Below are 15359 nucleotides of genomic sequence, written 5' to 3' on the forward strand. Positions count from 1 at the left end.
TCTCCCAACATCTAGTTCAGGCCTCTCCCAGGAGGCTGGAGCTGCCAGTTCCTGGCCTCTGGGAGTGTTTGCCCCCAAGTCCTCTGAAAAGTGATCCTCATCTATAAATAAGCCAGGCTCACATGTCCCAGCACATTGTGTGTGTGGGGGGAATAAAGAAATATCTAAAACAGCAACTTGATTATGCCCAAGGTATGTATTTTTACACATACCCAGATAGAGTTCACATAGAAATATGCTATTCATAAACTCAACCCAGTGATTTGAAGGAGACCATATGCCTTGGTGTAGGCTGTGCACATGTGCAGTTAATAAGCACACTCTGTCAGGGTCTATGTTCATATTTTGGGAACTGATGGTAAACACTAGACCCTGAGGCAATTCCCTGATACTTATACTAATTTCTAATGATAGGGGTAATTTTTCTTCCACGGGAACCAGTAATCAATGAGAGCAAAGTTTCCCAGATCGCAGGCAGTCACAAACTCCTGTCATATTTTTGGCCATCCCTCAACCATTTATACAACACTTACTTAATACATTTCTTCAAATCAGCTCTCTCTTTTGTAACTTTAACACATACTAAAAAGGAACAGTATCTCACTGCAGTAAAATGGAAAACCAGCAGCACTGACCTTAAATAGAAGGTAGCCATAAAAATGAATATATAACCACTGGAATAAAAACCTGTGTCTAGATCCACTTGAAATCATTTTGTTATCACCATTCACTCACACTTTAAAACCATGGCACTAATGGATTTAATTACTGCAGTCTCCCTAGTCCAGTCCTCTGCCCTACCCATCTCCTAGGGTCCATCGTGTCTGTCAGCCTCATGTGACCCTCGGCTAGTGTCCCTTTTCCCTGGGTGGATCTCTGAACGGCTCAGGGTGGAGGCTCCTTGGCCCTCAGGAAATTCAGAGCAGCTGTCATTTCTCCTCTGTTCTTGAATCTCTGGGTCCAAGTGGCCTTTTGCGGGTACGGGCAGCAGGCTGAGGCTCAGGCTTGGAAAGAGAATGGTCCCTTCCTTTTAGCTAGAGGTTGCTTTTCATTCTATAAGTAGCTATTTTGTTTTATTTGAATTCATTTTAAAATGATAAAACATACTAACTTAAAGGGAAAAAAGTCACCTACAAATAGAGCACAGATAGCTGTTACCATTATCTAATGAGAGCTTATGACACATTAACAGGGTCGGGGTTGTGAAGTAGGCAGGAATTATGAAACCCATTTTTCAGATGAGAAACCTGAGGCCTGGACATGTGATGTCACTTGCTAAAAATCACATATGTTGGATTCAGTTCTCTCCTCTATGCCACAGCTGCTCTTATATTAGAGCGAGGAGTTACAAAACAAAGTGTACAAGGACACATGCTTTTTTCCATTTAAATTTTTTTAAGTTTTATATTTCCAAACTAATAAATGTTCACTGTAACCAAGAAATTTAAAAACGCAACAAAAAAGAGCCCCACAGTAACCCCACTCCCAGAGAAAACCTCCACGAATGACGTGAGCTTTACCACCCTTGACTTTTTCCACGCACATCCTAGCATATCATTTATCTATTTTCCAAAAATAGAATTGCTTCATAAACACTGATTTGTGAATTCTTTCCCCCCACTAACCAATATGTCTTGGACATTCTTCCAAGGACAGACACATTTTAACAAAGCAGAAGAAATTTTAAATGAAAGTGGTTCCATTTCACTTGTGTTGGCTCTAGCAACAGCACCACACCCGCATTCATTCATTCAACACACGTAATTAAGGCAATGTCAAAGGAGGTATTAGCTCTTGGATACCTGGAGCACAATTTCCCTGGAAAGAGTGAGAAACTTTGGGGTTACGAAGTGTGGGCAGCTCCTGGCGTGAATCCTGCTGACAACAGCTATGGAGACTGAGGAAGGAGGAAGGGTCTTAGAGGCAGAGAATATTAGGTGGAGGAGCCGTGGATGGGGATGGGGGCCTTGTTTCTGAGATGGGTCCTGCTTGTCCTTCCCCACTTGTCATTTCCCATCAAATTTTCCATGGCAGCAGGCTGGGTCCTGGCCCAGGATTTTCTCTCCAACCACCCTGCCCCTTCTGGTCCCCTCTCCCAGCACTGATGTGGGCAGTTCTTGGAACTGAGGGTAAGACTCTGGGGCAGAGATGGGTTTGCCTGTGGGCTGAGGGAAGGAGTGATGCAGGTTTATGTTTTTTCTCTAAGTCTTTGGGCCACAGCAGATTTCTAGGCTCATGGTCAGAATTCTCTCCCAACACCCTTGAGCTAGTTCTTTTCTCCTGTGTTTAGATTTTTCTCATACCCTGCTTTCCCCGTGAGCCAAGGGGTCTTCACCAAGTGCACAGCTGCCCTATTCCCTCCCTGACCTTGGCCCAGCCTACATCCACAGGCCACTTGCTCTAGTGAGAAATTAGAATTCTCACCCTCGAGCTGACCCTGCAGGGATCACAGCTAGAGGATTCAGGAAGACCCACTGCCTCCCTGCTTGGGCCAGAACCCATTCTGCTTCCCACCACCCTGGCTCCCATGGGCACTTCCCTGCCTGGGATTGCACTGTCTCTCAAGCAAGGTCTCTGGGCCCTTCTAGCCCAAACTGCTTTCCAACCCTCACCAAAAGGGCAGAGAACACCACTCTCATCCATCCTGCCCCTCCTCAGTAGTGTACGTGTTGACTGGGACTTGCTGGAGACCACGTCCCTTCCACTGGCATTCTCGGCCATCTAGTGGCTGCTGAGACAAGCAAGTGAGAAGAACGTGGGATTTGGCACCAGAAGCCCTAGGTTCCAGTTTTAACTCTGCTCGAGCTGTGAGACCCTGGGAAAATACCCTACTCCCTCCAAGACTTAGTTTTGTCACCATTAAAATGAAGGCTGTGATCCCCTCTACCCCTTGGGCTTGTTTCGAGTTTCAGATGAGATAGTGTGAATAGAAGGGATTTTATCAGGGAGACAGGAGGTAATACAGGCAGGGGGTAAACAAATTCAAACTATACAGAAGGTTATTTAATGAAAATTAAATCTCCCACTGACAGGTCCCAGGATCCCAGGTCCCCTCCCCAGAGATAGCCACTATTGCCAGGGACATTCAGTACAAAAGCATATAAGTGTACGCGTCACACACACACTGTTCTGTACCATACATATTTTGGAGATGGTCTTATAGCAGTACACATTGAACTGTCTCCTTTTAACAGCTGCCTAGCATTCCATTGTGTGAATGTACCCAGACCGATTTAGCTAGTTCCCGCCCTACAGATGGACATTTGGACTGTTGCCAGTCTTTTGCTATTACAGACAGGGCTGGAGTGAATATCGTTAGACATACGTTTTTGTGTACATGTACGAGAATATCTGTGGGATAAAGTCCTTGAAGTGGTGTTGCTGGTTCAAAAGGCACATGCAGGTTTGATCGTAAGATATCACCAGCTTGCCCTTGAAAGAGGGTGTATTGATTTGGCATGACCACCAACAAGACAGGACTGCCTTCCCCCATTCCCTCATCGACAAAGGGTGTTATTAAACCTTTTGATTGGACAAGCTATGTGGCCCCCCCAAAAAAGAAGAAAAAACAAAAAGAAAATTAAGAAAACAAAAACAAAACCTTTTGACCTTTGGGACTTCCCTGGTGGCGCAGTAGTTAAGAATCCGCCTGCCAATGCAGGGGACACGGGTTTGAGCCCTGGTCCGGGAAGAACCCACATGCTGCGGAGTAACTGAACCCGTGCGCCAAAACTACTAAACCTGTGCTCTAGAGCCCGCGAACCACAACTACTGAGCCTGCGTGCTACAACTACTGAAGCCCACATGCCTGGAGCCTGTGCTCCGCAACAAGAGAAGCCACTGCTATGAGAAGCCTGTGCACCGCAATGAAGAGTAGCCCCCGCTCACCGCAACTAGAGAAAGCCCAGGCACAGCAACGAAGACCCATCGCAGCCAATAAATTAATTAATTTAAAAAAACACTTTTGACCTTTGCTAATCTGATAGGTGAAAATGGTATCTTGTAGTTTTAATTTGCATTTCTTTTATTATGAGTGAACCTTGAAAGTGAACTGCTCTAGGTATTTCAGGCCAGAGGGGAGGGTGGGTCCAGGACTGTTTGGGCGTGCTACCCTCCCTGAGGAGCTCCTGCGCACCTCACAGGTGCCCTCTCTCTTCCAAAGGCTCATCACCCTTCCCAATGGGGTCCTCCAGATCCTGGACGTTCAGAAAGGTGATGCAGGCTCCTACCGTTGCGTGGCCACCAACTCAGCAAACCAGCGCTTCAGCCAGGAGGCCCTCCTCCGCGTGGCCCACAGAGGTAAGGGGGCTGCCTGGGTGCAGAAACCTGGGGGTTTCTGGAGTCGGCCATTTTGGAGCTGGGCGGGGCCTCAAGTAGTCCAAGGCCTGCCTTCAAATAAGTAACTGGCAAGGCGATAAAGCCCAGAGAAGGCAGTGCCCCCCAACAAGTCAGAGGTAGAACTGGGGCAGGAACCCAAGACTCCCAGTTTAGGGCTCTCTTCCTGCGAGGCTCTGTGTTCTCTTGAGTTGGGTGGAGCGTCCAGGGGTGGGGAGGTGAGGCGTCCGTGGAGGAGTGTCCGTGCCCTGAAGCCCTGGTCCCCGGCCCTCTGTGTGCCCTGAAGGGGATTCACCCTGCTGCTGCTTGCTGTGCATCTAGCTCCTGATGGTCTGGGGCTCGTGTTCTCTCCATTTCTCTGAAAATCTCCCGTCCCAGGGTGATGCAGTAGGAAGGACACAGGCTTTGGGGTCAGAACGACCTGGTTTGAATCCTGCCTTCTCTGCTCACCATCTGCGTGACCCTGGGTTCCTTATCAAATGTCCAGTTCAGGGAGGTGGTGAGAATCGCTGAGATAAGATTAGGAAGTGCCTGCTGCCTAGCAGGTGCTCAGTAGATCTCACTCCGGGCCTCCCACAAGGGCCTCTCCCTTGCCTCCCTTTGCCATGGCATCTTCCCTCGACCCGCGCCCCTCCGTTCTTCTCTTCCCATCCCCCTCCTCATCCCCTACACCTCCACTCCTACCCTGCTTCCTAGGGCTTAGCTGACGCGCTGAGTCTGGTTCGCGCTCCCTCCCGTGCCCGGGGTCTCTGCCTCCACCTGCTGGACAAACCGGGTATTCACCATGTTGACCCAGGGACCCAGGGTCACACTTGAGAACTTGGCAGAGAATTAGTGCTCAGGGGGCTGCCAAGCTGGCAGAAACTCGAACCCATCCCCTGCCTTTCCCACGTGGGAATCGAGGCCCTCTGGAGAACGGACTTGCCAGAACTAGAAACTATAACTGTTGACTCCAAGTCCAGACTCCAAGTCTACTTTTTTTTTTTCTTTTGTTTTAAACTGGGGTATAGTTGTTTCCAAGTCTACTCTTGACTCTGCTGGTTCTCTGCCCGGAGGGTGGCTTCAATCTGACAGGGGAGAATGGGGGTGGTGTGTCGGAGGTCAGGTTATTCCTCTCCTGGCTCCCAGAGAAAGAGCTCTGAGTTCCAGTCCCAGCTCTGCTGAACTACGCAGCTGCTTTCCCATCTGTCAGATGGAACCCTGGCTGCTCCCTGCCCCACCTGCCTCACCAGGTGACTGTAAGCATCAGGTGAGGTGCTGCATGTGAAGATGCCTGATGGTAAAGCTGCCTGCTGGCCTGCCCTCTCTCCAGGGTCCCTAGCATCCATCGGGGGGCAGGACGTGGTCATTGTAGCAGCCCCGGAGAACACCACCGTGGTGTCTGGCCAGAGTGTGGTGATGGAGTGTGTGGCCTCTGCTGACCCCACGCCTTTCGTGTCCTGGGTCCGACAGGGTAAGTGGAGGGAGGGGACCTGAGGGCATGGGAGAGGAAGGGTGTGGCATCTCACACATCCCCAAGTCAAGGAGCTATAAGGGTGACCATGCAATGGTCACCGACCTTTGGTATGGTAGGAACTAACTCCTGTCCCAGGGCTGAGTGTGGGTAGGGAGCCTGGACAAAATTAATCATCAATTCGTGTAGCAAGTTTCCTTTACGAAGCACACTAAGTCTGCCACTCACAAAATCACTCTTGAGACCTTACTTGGCGGGTGGGGCACTGGGCTCGGTTTTCCACACTATGTTTCCAGTCCTCACAACAGTGAATGTGTGAGAGCTGGAAAGGGGCCAGCGAGTCAGGTGGAACTTGGACCCTCTGCTGGTCTGTTTAACTACACAGCACCTCCTGGTCCACCCAGTGTGCTGCCGCCTTCGTGTGCCTGGCTTCATGCTGGGCACAGTGAATAAAAAAGGGGGGGGCCTGCCCTCTGAACTCACAGTCTGTTTAAGGGAGATAAGCACACATCCGTGACAAGACGCTTGACAGTATCAGGCAGCAAGTGATGAGTGCCAGGTGGGAATGCGTTACAGGAGATGCCATCGATGCTATCAGGGTAATGAGGGTGCCGGCCAAACGTCACCTTGCAGTCTACTGAGCATGCAACCTACTCTCCTGCTGGAGCCCTTGGAGGAGGGTAGGGGCCAGGGCTATTATTCCCAGAGAGCAGATGAGGAACCTGAGGCTCAGAGAGGAAGGTAGAAAGCCAGGACCCAAACTTTAGAGCCTGTTCTCTTTCTGGTACACCACCCCTTACAGCCCTGTATGGAAGAAAAGCAAGGATTATTTTTGTTTCCATTTGAGATAAGTGACTTGTGCCAAGTTGATGGCAGAAGTAAGTCTTAAACCCAGCTCTTTTTTTTTTTTTTAATTTATTTATTTGGCTGCGCCCGGTCTTAGTTGCGGCACACGGCATCTTTGTTGCGGCATACGGAATCTTTTAGTTGTGGCATGTGGGATCTAGTTCCCCGATCAGGGATCGAACCCGGGCCCTCTGCATTGGGAGCTCAGAATCTTACCCACTGGACCACCAGAAAGTCCCAAACCCAGCTCTTTTTTACCCTTTTTCCCCTGGTTCAGTATACGACTCCATACTGCCTTCTTTTTGTAAGTTTGTATCTCACATTCAAGACTATGTCGTGATGAATACATAGAGTTTAAAGAAAAATAATAACCCAAATGACTACATACCCCCACCGAGCTGATGAGAAAGAACAGTGCTGGTATCTGTGCCTCCCTGACCTGTCCGGCCTCCTTGGACTTGTGACACTTGCCTAGTTAGGGGGATCCTGGGGCCAGCAGGACCCTCGTACTATTATTGCAGTAAGCCTATTGTGTCACCCAGAAGTTCTATTATCAGTGTTTCTCAAATCCTGACCAGGCATCAAGATGACCCAGGGAGGGCTTCCCTGGTGGCGCAGTGGTTAAGAATCTGCCTGCCAATGCAAGGGGACACGGGTTCGAGCCCTGGTCTGGGAAGATCCCACATGCCGCACAGCAACTAAGCCCGTGCACTACAACTACTGAGCCTGCGCTTTAGAGCCCACGTGCCACAATTACTGAAGCCCGCGCACCTAGAGCCCGTGCTCCACAAGAGAAGCCACCGCAGTGAGAAGCCCGTGCACCGCAAGGAAGAGTAGCCCCTGCTCGCCACAACTAGAGAAAGCCTTCATGCAGCAACAAAGACCCAGTGCAGCCAAAAATAAATAAATTTATTAAAAAAAAAAAAAAAAAAAAGATGACCCAGGGAGCTTCTTTTTTTTTTTAGTTTTTAATTTTTAAAAAAATTTTTATTGGAGTATAGTTGATTTGCAATGTTGTGTTAGTTTCAAGTGTACAGCAAAGTAAATCAGTTATACATAGACATATAGCCACTCTTTTTTAGGTTCTTTTCCCATATAAGTCATTACAGAGTATTAGGTAGAGTTCCCTGTGCTATACAATAGGTCCTTATTAGTTGTCTATTTTATATATAGTAGTGTGTACTATATGTCAGTCCCAATCCCAGGGAGCATCTTAAAACTGCGGACTCCCTCCATGTATGCCTGGAGAGTCATGACCCAGGATTTTTAATGCTTAACAAGTGTCTGAGGTCCTTCTACAGAAAGTGTGGTCTTTGGACCTACCTCCTGGCCATAGTTAGAAATGCAGAATCTGGGGTGCCCTAGGCCTCTGCATCTTAACAAGGTCTCCTGAGATTCTGTGATTTGTGTACACAGTAAGGATTTGAGCATTGCTGTCCCAGAGGGTCCTGACACCTGTGGCTCTGGGATCTCACTTGGAGAAACTCTGCTAATAGCACTCCTGGACAGAGACTGGGAAGAGAGAAGCTGGAAATGGACTTCATTCCTGCCCCTGGGCACTGTTCCTTTTCTAGGAACTTACTCAACTAAGTCTAGGAACTTACTCAACTAAGTCAGAGGGGCATTGCTTTTTTGTTTTGTTTTGTTTTCTTCTGATGGCAAAAGTTGTACGTATTCATTGTAGAAAACTAGGGAAAAGGAGAAACAGAAAACATCCCACCACTCGGAGATTAAAATTGTTAACATATGAGCATATTTTCTTCCAGATGTTTTCTATGCACATGTACATTTTTCCCCAAAATTGAAAGCGTGCTTACTTACAATTCCAAGTCCTATTTTCATTCAACAGTATATCATAAACATCTCCCCATCTTTAAAACTTTTTCGAAAATAATTTTAATAACTATGATAGTCCATCATTTGAATGTCACCATAATTTAAGTTGCTAGTTCCTGCTATTGAATTTTTAAGTCCTTCCCAGTTGTCCACTATTACAGTTAACACTGCAGTGATCAGCCCCGTTCACAGCTCCCCACCACAGAGTGCCCACAAGTGGAATCCTGGCTTCAAGGTCAAGGTGGAGCCCCTGTTAGCCCTATCAGCATTTACCCTTTCTCATACTATTTTTAAAAACTTTCCCAATTTGATGGGTGAAAATGAATATCTGTGTTTTGATGTGCATGTCTTTGATTTTGTGAAGTTGAACACTTTTTTGTTTATTGGCCATTTGCATTTCTTCCCTGGATTTTCTGTTCAGGTCCATAAGGGAAGGGCTTTTAAAATGGTTTTCACTTCACATCAAGATAAAAGTCTGCACAGATTCAGATCTTTGGTTCTGGTCCAGACCTTTCCAGCCGTATGTTCATCATAGCACTGGGCTAAGACCATATGGGAGGAGTGTCCTTCTTGAGAGAAATGAATTTAATAATAATGGTAATGGTAATAACTGACCGGTGTACTGAGCACTTCTTATGTGCCTGCATTGTGCCGGCCAGTCCCACAGACTTTATTCGTTACGCTCTCAGAGCAGCCCTTCCAGCGAGGGACCATCTCCCCATTTTACAGACAGAGACACTAAGGGCTCAGAGGAAGTCATCGGTCTAGCAAGTGGAGGAACTGAGATCCCAGCCAGCGACTGTTGTGTTCTCTTAACCCGGGTGTAGAGGGTCTCCCGAGGTCCGGAGAGTGGATGGAGGGGCAGCCCTCAGCTCCCCCCTCCAGCGCTCTCCCTCCTCCCGCAGATGGGAAGCCCATCTCCACCGATGTCATCGTCCTGGGCCGCACCAACTTACTAATCACCAGCGCGCAGCCCCGGCACTCCGGCGTCTACGTCTGCCGAGCTAACAAGCCCCGCACGCGCGACTTCGCAACCGCAGCCGCAGAGCTCCGCGTGCTGGGTGAGGAGGGGAGGAGGGTGAGGGAGGGCGAAAGACCGCGGAGTAGGTGTGAGGGAGACCGGACTGGGGCGGGTTAGCTAGGGCGGGGCCGGGAGGAGAGGGGAGGGGGGTAAAGGGGCGAGTGGGTGTGTCAGAGGGACTGAGGGGCGGTGCTGGAGGATGAAAAAGGGATAGGGCGGGGGGTGGGGCATTGGAGGGGACAGACTAGGTAATTAGAGGAGAGGAAGTGGTGGAAAGAGAGTGGAGGATGGAGTGGGGGCAGAGGGGAGGGGTGGTCTGGGTGGGACCCAGGTAATGTGGGGAGGGGTGGGACTGAGGTTACTCGGGGGAGATGGAGTGGTCTGGGAGGAGAAAACTAGGGGTAGGGTTGCTCAGGGCTGGCTGAGGGGTAAATCTGATAGGTAAGGGATACTGGGAGGTAGGGGAGAAGGAAATGGTAAGTGCGGGAGCAGGGTTTGATCCAGGAGGAACCAGGGTATTTAGGGGAGGCCGAGGAGGCCTGGGGACAACTCGGAGAGAGAAAGAGAATGGTCAGTGTGGGGCTGGGGTAAAAGGCGGAAGAGAGCTAGAGCTGCACTGCCGAGGGTATTTTGGGGGGACGGGTAAGTCAGGAAGCGGTTAGAATGAGTGGAGAGGATGCGGGAGTCCGTCGGGGTGTCCGTCGGGTATTGGGGGCGGGAGCCAGTGCCCCTGGTGGCCGGAGCGCGCGGTCAGCGTCCCCCTCCCCTCCCCCAGCCGCCCCTGTCATCTCGCAGGCGCCGGAGGCGCTGTCACGGACGCGGGCGAGCACCGCGCGCTTCGTGTGCCGCGCGTCCGGGGAGCCGCGGCCCACGCTGCGCTGGCTGCACGACGGAGAGCCGCTGCGGCCCAACGGGCGCGTCAAGGTGCAGGGCGGCGGCGGCAGCCTGGTCATCACGCAGATCGGCCTGCAGGACGCCGGCTACTACCAGTGCGTGGCCGAGAATGGCGCGGGCACGGCGTGCGCCGCCGCGCCTCTGGCAGTAGTGGTGCGCGAGGGGCTGCCCAGCGCTCCCACGCGGGTCACCGCCACGCCGCTGAGCAGCTCCGCCGTTCTGGTGGCCTGGGAGCGGCCCGAGCTGCACAGCGAGCAGATCATCGGCTTCTCCCTCCACTACCAGAAGGCACGGGGTAAGTCTCCCCGGGGCTAAGAGGCCCCAGCAAAGACCTACTCGGGGGCTCTGGGGGGCGGGGAGGGGCGCGGCACGGGCTGGATGATTGAAGGGTTGCCTTTGGGGATAGGATAGAACGGGATGGGGTGGGAACCCACAGGAGAGACCTGTGTAGAAATGGGTTAGTACATTTCTCCCTCAGCCACAGTTTGTTATAAGAGAGGAGGGAGAGGATGCTTCTCCTCCCAGGGAAAGTGGCTTGGCATTCCTGGAGCCAGCTTGTTAATTGCAGCAGGAGTCACTTCAGTTAGAGGCTAGAAGGGACTTCCTGACCAGTGGAGGAATTAATACAGTGGGACTAGAAGTCAGGGGAGTTTATACTCTCCCACTGAGATTATCTGGAATGATTTAGCTGTAAAGAGGCTATTCTAGGGACTGGGACAATATAAAGGATCCCTAGACAGCTTCCAGCTGGCGAGCCCTCGGGGGTTGCCCTGTGACAGACTGTCCTCTAACCCTAACCTACTCAGGCATGGACAATGTGGAATACCAGTTTGCAGTGAACAATGACACCACTGAGCTACAGGTTCGGGACCTGGAACCCAACACAGACTATGAGTTCTACGTGGTGGCCTACTCGCAGCTGGGGGCCAGCCGCACCTCCACCCCAGCACTGGTCCACACACTGGATGATGGTAGGACCTCTGCACCTGCAGTGGGCACCTTGGGGCCCAGAGAATTCCCTGGGGATGGTAGCTCAGCTTCACTTTACTAGTGTTCGCCAAGGCACTTTTACCTGCCTTATGCCATATTTTGTGCCCTGTAAGGGAGTGGGCGAGGGTTCTTCTCCTTAATTTACAGTTGGGAAAACTGAGGCCCAGAAAATTAGTGACTTGCCCAAGGTCAGTAGTACAGCTGGGACTTGAGCCCTGGTCTCATGATTGCCTGTATCAGATGGCCCTTCTCCCCGACACCCACGTACCATCCAGTCAGACAGGAGCCAGTGACGATCCATCGGATGTAGATGATTGTGCCCCCAACCTTATTCTGGCTTCAGGGTGGGAAGGATGTCCCCTCATCTCCAGCTTGGGGCTCCCCTGAGAGGCTCCCTTTCCTCCCTCAGATCCTGGTCCTGGGCCTACTTCTGACTTGCTGTGTGACCTGGGCAAGTCTCTGACCGCTCCTGGGCCTCACCTTCCACGTCGGTGGAGCAGAGCTCACGTAGATGTTCTTCTGTCTCAGTCCCCAGTGCAGCGCCCCAGCTCTCCCTGTCCAGCCCCAACCCCTCGGACGTCAGGGTGGTGTGGCTGCCCCTGCCCCCCAGCCTGAGCAATGGGCAGGTGGTGAAGTACAAGATAGAGTACGGTTTGGGAAAGGAAGGTGAGTGGGGGCAGGACACGGGCTCCACCTGGCTGGGAATCATTGGTGTAAAGGGTTGATCAGAGTGGCTGGGGACCTGAGCAGAGCTGTGGAGTAGGGCAAGGTGAACCTGGAAAGGGGGAAGGTGGGCTGGGGGTTGGGAGGGCAGGAGAGAAAGGGAAGGCGAAGAGGGCTAGCTGAGACAGGGGGAGGCCTGGGGTCTAGCCCCACCTCCTCTACGGCTGCAGTGCGTAATCCTGTTGAGTCCCTGCCTCAGTGTCTTTGTGAAATGAGGCAGGTAACCTAGGTAATCCCTGGGGTCCCTTCCAGCTCAAAAAGCAGATGAGGGATAGGGAGGTGGAGGGTGTGCTTGTGGGATTGAGAGAAATGAGGCATGGGGGCGTGTGTGTTAGGACAGATGTCAGGAATCTAGGGGAGGAGGTGTGAAAGGGATGGAGAGATTGGAGAAGGCAAGTGGCTGGGGGCCAGGATGAGGGTGGGGAGGGAGGGAAGGGTAAGGAGGGGGGCTTGGGTTGTTGGCAGGGCTCCGGAAGGTAGGTGGTGCTTGATGGCCTTCACAGCCAGTGCCTCATGCCAGCACCCTGGTGTGTGTGGGAGGGGTTGGTTACTGACAGTTCCTGGGGCGGTGGGGAGTGTGTGCCATGATTCTTCCCGCTCTGAGCCGAGGCTGATGGCTGTGTCAGCCAGAGTTGGAGGCCCAGGAGTCAGCCCTGGAGCATGGAGTCCGTCTGGGCACTGAGGGTTTTAGGCTCCGATGGGCCCTGAGGAACCAGGACCTGAGGTGGAAAAGTCGGTGTAGGGGAGTTTAGGAGTCCTGGTCCTTAGGCGGCCACCCAGAGCCAGTCTCTTCTGTCCCAGCAGATCAGATTTTCTCCATCGAGGTGCCAGGGAATGAGACACAGTTTACACTGAACTCGCTTCAGCCCAACAAGGTGTATCGAGTGCGGATTTCGGCCGGCACAGGGACCGGCTACGGGGCCCCCTCCCAGTGGATGCAGCACAGGACGCCCAGTGTGCACAACCAGAGCCACGGTACGGGGTCAGAGGGGACAGTTGGGGTGATGCGTGTGCCTATGTATGTATGTGTATGTTTGCCCTTGGAACCCAGACCCAGCCGCCTCCTCCATCAGAGACGTTCCATGGCTCCCCCTGCTCGATGGGCAAGGGAGGATGGGCGGAAGAGGTGAAGGGCTAGCTTTTGCAGACACCCCTGAGCTCCTGTTTCCTTTCCATCTGCTGTGTGACTTTGGACAGACCATTCACAACTCTAAGACTTCATTTACTGCCAGGTGTGGCATGAGGATTAATTAATGTAAACAAAATGTTTAGTACATAATTAGAACTTGTTAAATAGTAGCTGCTTCCATGATTATGATCGTGGGTTTGGCGGAGAGGCCCAATAGTAGAGTGGTTAAATGCACTCAAAATCTGGCGCACATACTATCTGTGTGACCTTGGGCAAGTTACTTTTACGAGCCTCAGTCTGCTTATCTGTAAAACAGGGATAATAGTGCTTTTGTTATTTTATAGGGTTGTGAGAACAGCATCAGACACATAGTGAGCTGCCCCACTCTTAGGCTTCCAAGTAGGGCTCCCTACTTCCAATGGCTCCATCCCTCCTTCCCGGGTTTAGCAATCCCTGGGATCCCCTACCTGCCGGTACTCATGCATTCATTCCTTCAGAAGAATTCTAGAGCCCTGCTCCAAGCGAGGTGCTGTCAGCCCTGCCCCAGAGGTGCTCCTTGCTGACCTCTTTGCAAATGCCCGGGAGACATCCCTGCATTGCCAGCACTTGTGGAAGAGTGAGGTGTGTTCTAGACCGAGCCTGGGCCTGGCCCTTAGGCCAGTGGCTGAATGGTGATGCACTGGGAGAAGGCTGGCAAGGCTGTCACTCAATGCTGTCTTCCTGCTTTTTGCTTCCTCGTGTCTCTTCCCCCCTCCCTTCCTGCGCCTCTGCCCGCAGTCCCTTTTGCCCCTGCAGAGCTGAAGGTACGGGCAAGGATGGAGTCCCTGGTCGTATCATGGCAGCCACCCCCTCACCCCGCTCAGATCTCTGGCTACAAACTGTACTGGCGAGAGGTGGGGACAGAGGAGGAGGAGGCAGATGGCGAGGGCCCTCCAGGGGGCCGTGGAGACCAGGCTTGGGATGTGGGTCCTGTCCGGCTCAAGAAGAAAGTGAAGCAGTATGAGCTGACCCAGCTAGGTGAGGAGGGCCAGGTGGGGAGGGATGAGATGGACATGGCTCCAGTGGGAGACTGGACAAGCGGGGTCAGTGGCTGGAGATGACCCCAGAGGTTCCTCTAGCCAGTGAGTGACCCCCATGACCTTCCCCAGTCCCTGGCCAGCTGTACGAGGTGAAGCTCGTGGCATTCAACAAACACGAGGATGGCTATGCGGCAGTGTGGAAGGGCAAGACGGAAAAGGCTCCCACCCCAGGTGAGGGGGCTGGGGAAGTGGGGGAGGAGGTCTCAGTCAACAGGATGGCCTCCTTTCCCTTTCCTCTGGGCCGGCTCTGGTGGTCAGGTTGTCTGGAAGCTTCAGCTACCCACAAACCCATTCTATGAGGCTCTTCTAGGCTACAGAGAGAAGCCCCAGCTTGTGCACTGTCTTGTAGGTCTGCTCACCGTGTTTTCCTTATCCATGAACAGTGCTAATATGGAAGGTTTGGACAGAGAAAAACCCCATGGTTCATCAGTGACTTCTGACTCCAAGTTTGACCTTTAAACAATTTTTAAAATACATCCACCTACATTGCACCGTCTATCAGATTATTCCTCTGCTCTAGGGAGGGAGGGTATCCCTTTGTGGCCCACCAGGAACCTGAGGCTCAGGATCTTAGTTGGGGCTGCTGCAACAAAACATTATAAACTGGGTGGCTTGAACAACCAGTTCTGGAGGCCGGGAAGTCCAAGATCGAGACCCCAGAAGAGCCAGTGTCTGGTGAAGACCTGCTTCCTGGTTCGTAGACCATAGGCCATCTTCTCGCTGTGTCCTCACGTGGCAGAAAGAGGGTTGGAGAGTTCCCTGGGGTCTCTTTTATAAGGGCACTGTTATAGACTGAAAATGTGTGTCACCCCAGAATTCATACGCTGAAACCCTCCACTCCAATGTGATATAATAGGAGGTAATTAGGATTAGATGATGTCATGAGGGTGGAGCCTGCATGAATGGGATTAGCACCCTTATAAGAGTCACAAGAGAGCTTGCTTCCCTTTTCTGCTCTGAAGATACAGTGAGAAGTCAATTGTCTATAACCCAGAAGAGGGCCTTCACCAGAACTTGACCATGCTGGCACCCTGATCTCAGACTCCAGAACTG

At 51.8% G+C, this 15359-nt stretch overlaps 1 protein-coding gene across 2 annotated transcripts in view; it reads left to right on the top strand.

Moving 5' to 3' along the window:
• The window catches only part of IGDCC4 (immunoglobulin superfamily DCC subclass member 4), a 37783-nt gene that overhangs the window by 13086 nt on the left and 9338 nt on the right, over positions 1 to 15359 (top strand). For both annotated transcript variants that reach the window (XM_033439867.2, XM_012535392.3), the window contains exons 4-12: positions 4163 to 4299; positions 5648 to 5788; positions 9376 to 9531; positions 10267 to 10680; positions 11192 to 11356; positions 11904 to 12041; positions 12903 to 13073; positions 14005 to 14244; positions 14376 to 14477. In XM_033439867.2, the coding sequence (XP_033295758.2) occupies positions 4163 to 4299; positions 5648 to 5788; positions 9376 to 9531; positions 10267 to 10680; positions 11192 to 11356; positions 11904 to 12041; positions 12903 to 13073; positions 14005 to 14244; positions 14376 to 14477 (1664 nt within the window). The remainder of the gene's footprint in view (positions 1 to 4162; positions 4300 to 5647; positions 5789 to 9375; positions 9532 to 10266; positions 10681 to 11191; positions 11357 to 11903; positions 12042 to 12902; positions 13074 to 14004; positions 14245 to 14375; positions 14478 to 15359) is intronic.

Source organism: Orcinus orca, chromosome 2, assembly GCF_937001465.1.
Source record: "Orcinus orca chromosome 2, mOrcOrc1.1, whole genome shotgun sequence".
Classification (NCBI taxonomy): domain Eukaryota; kingdom Metazoa; phylum Chordata; class Mammalia; order Artiodactyla; family Delphinidae; genus Orcinus; species Orcinus orca.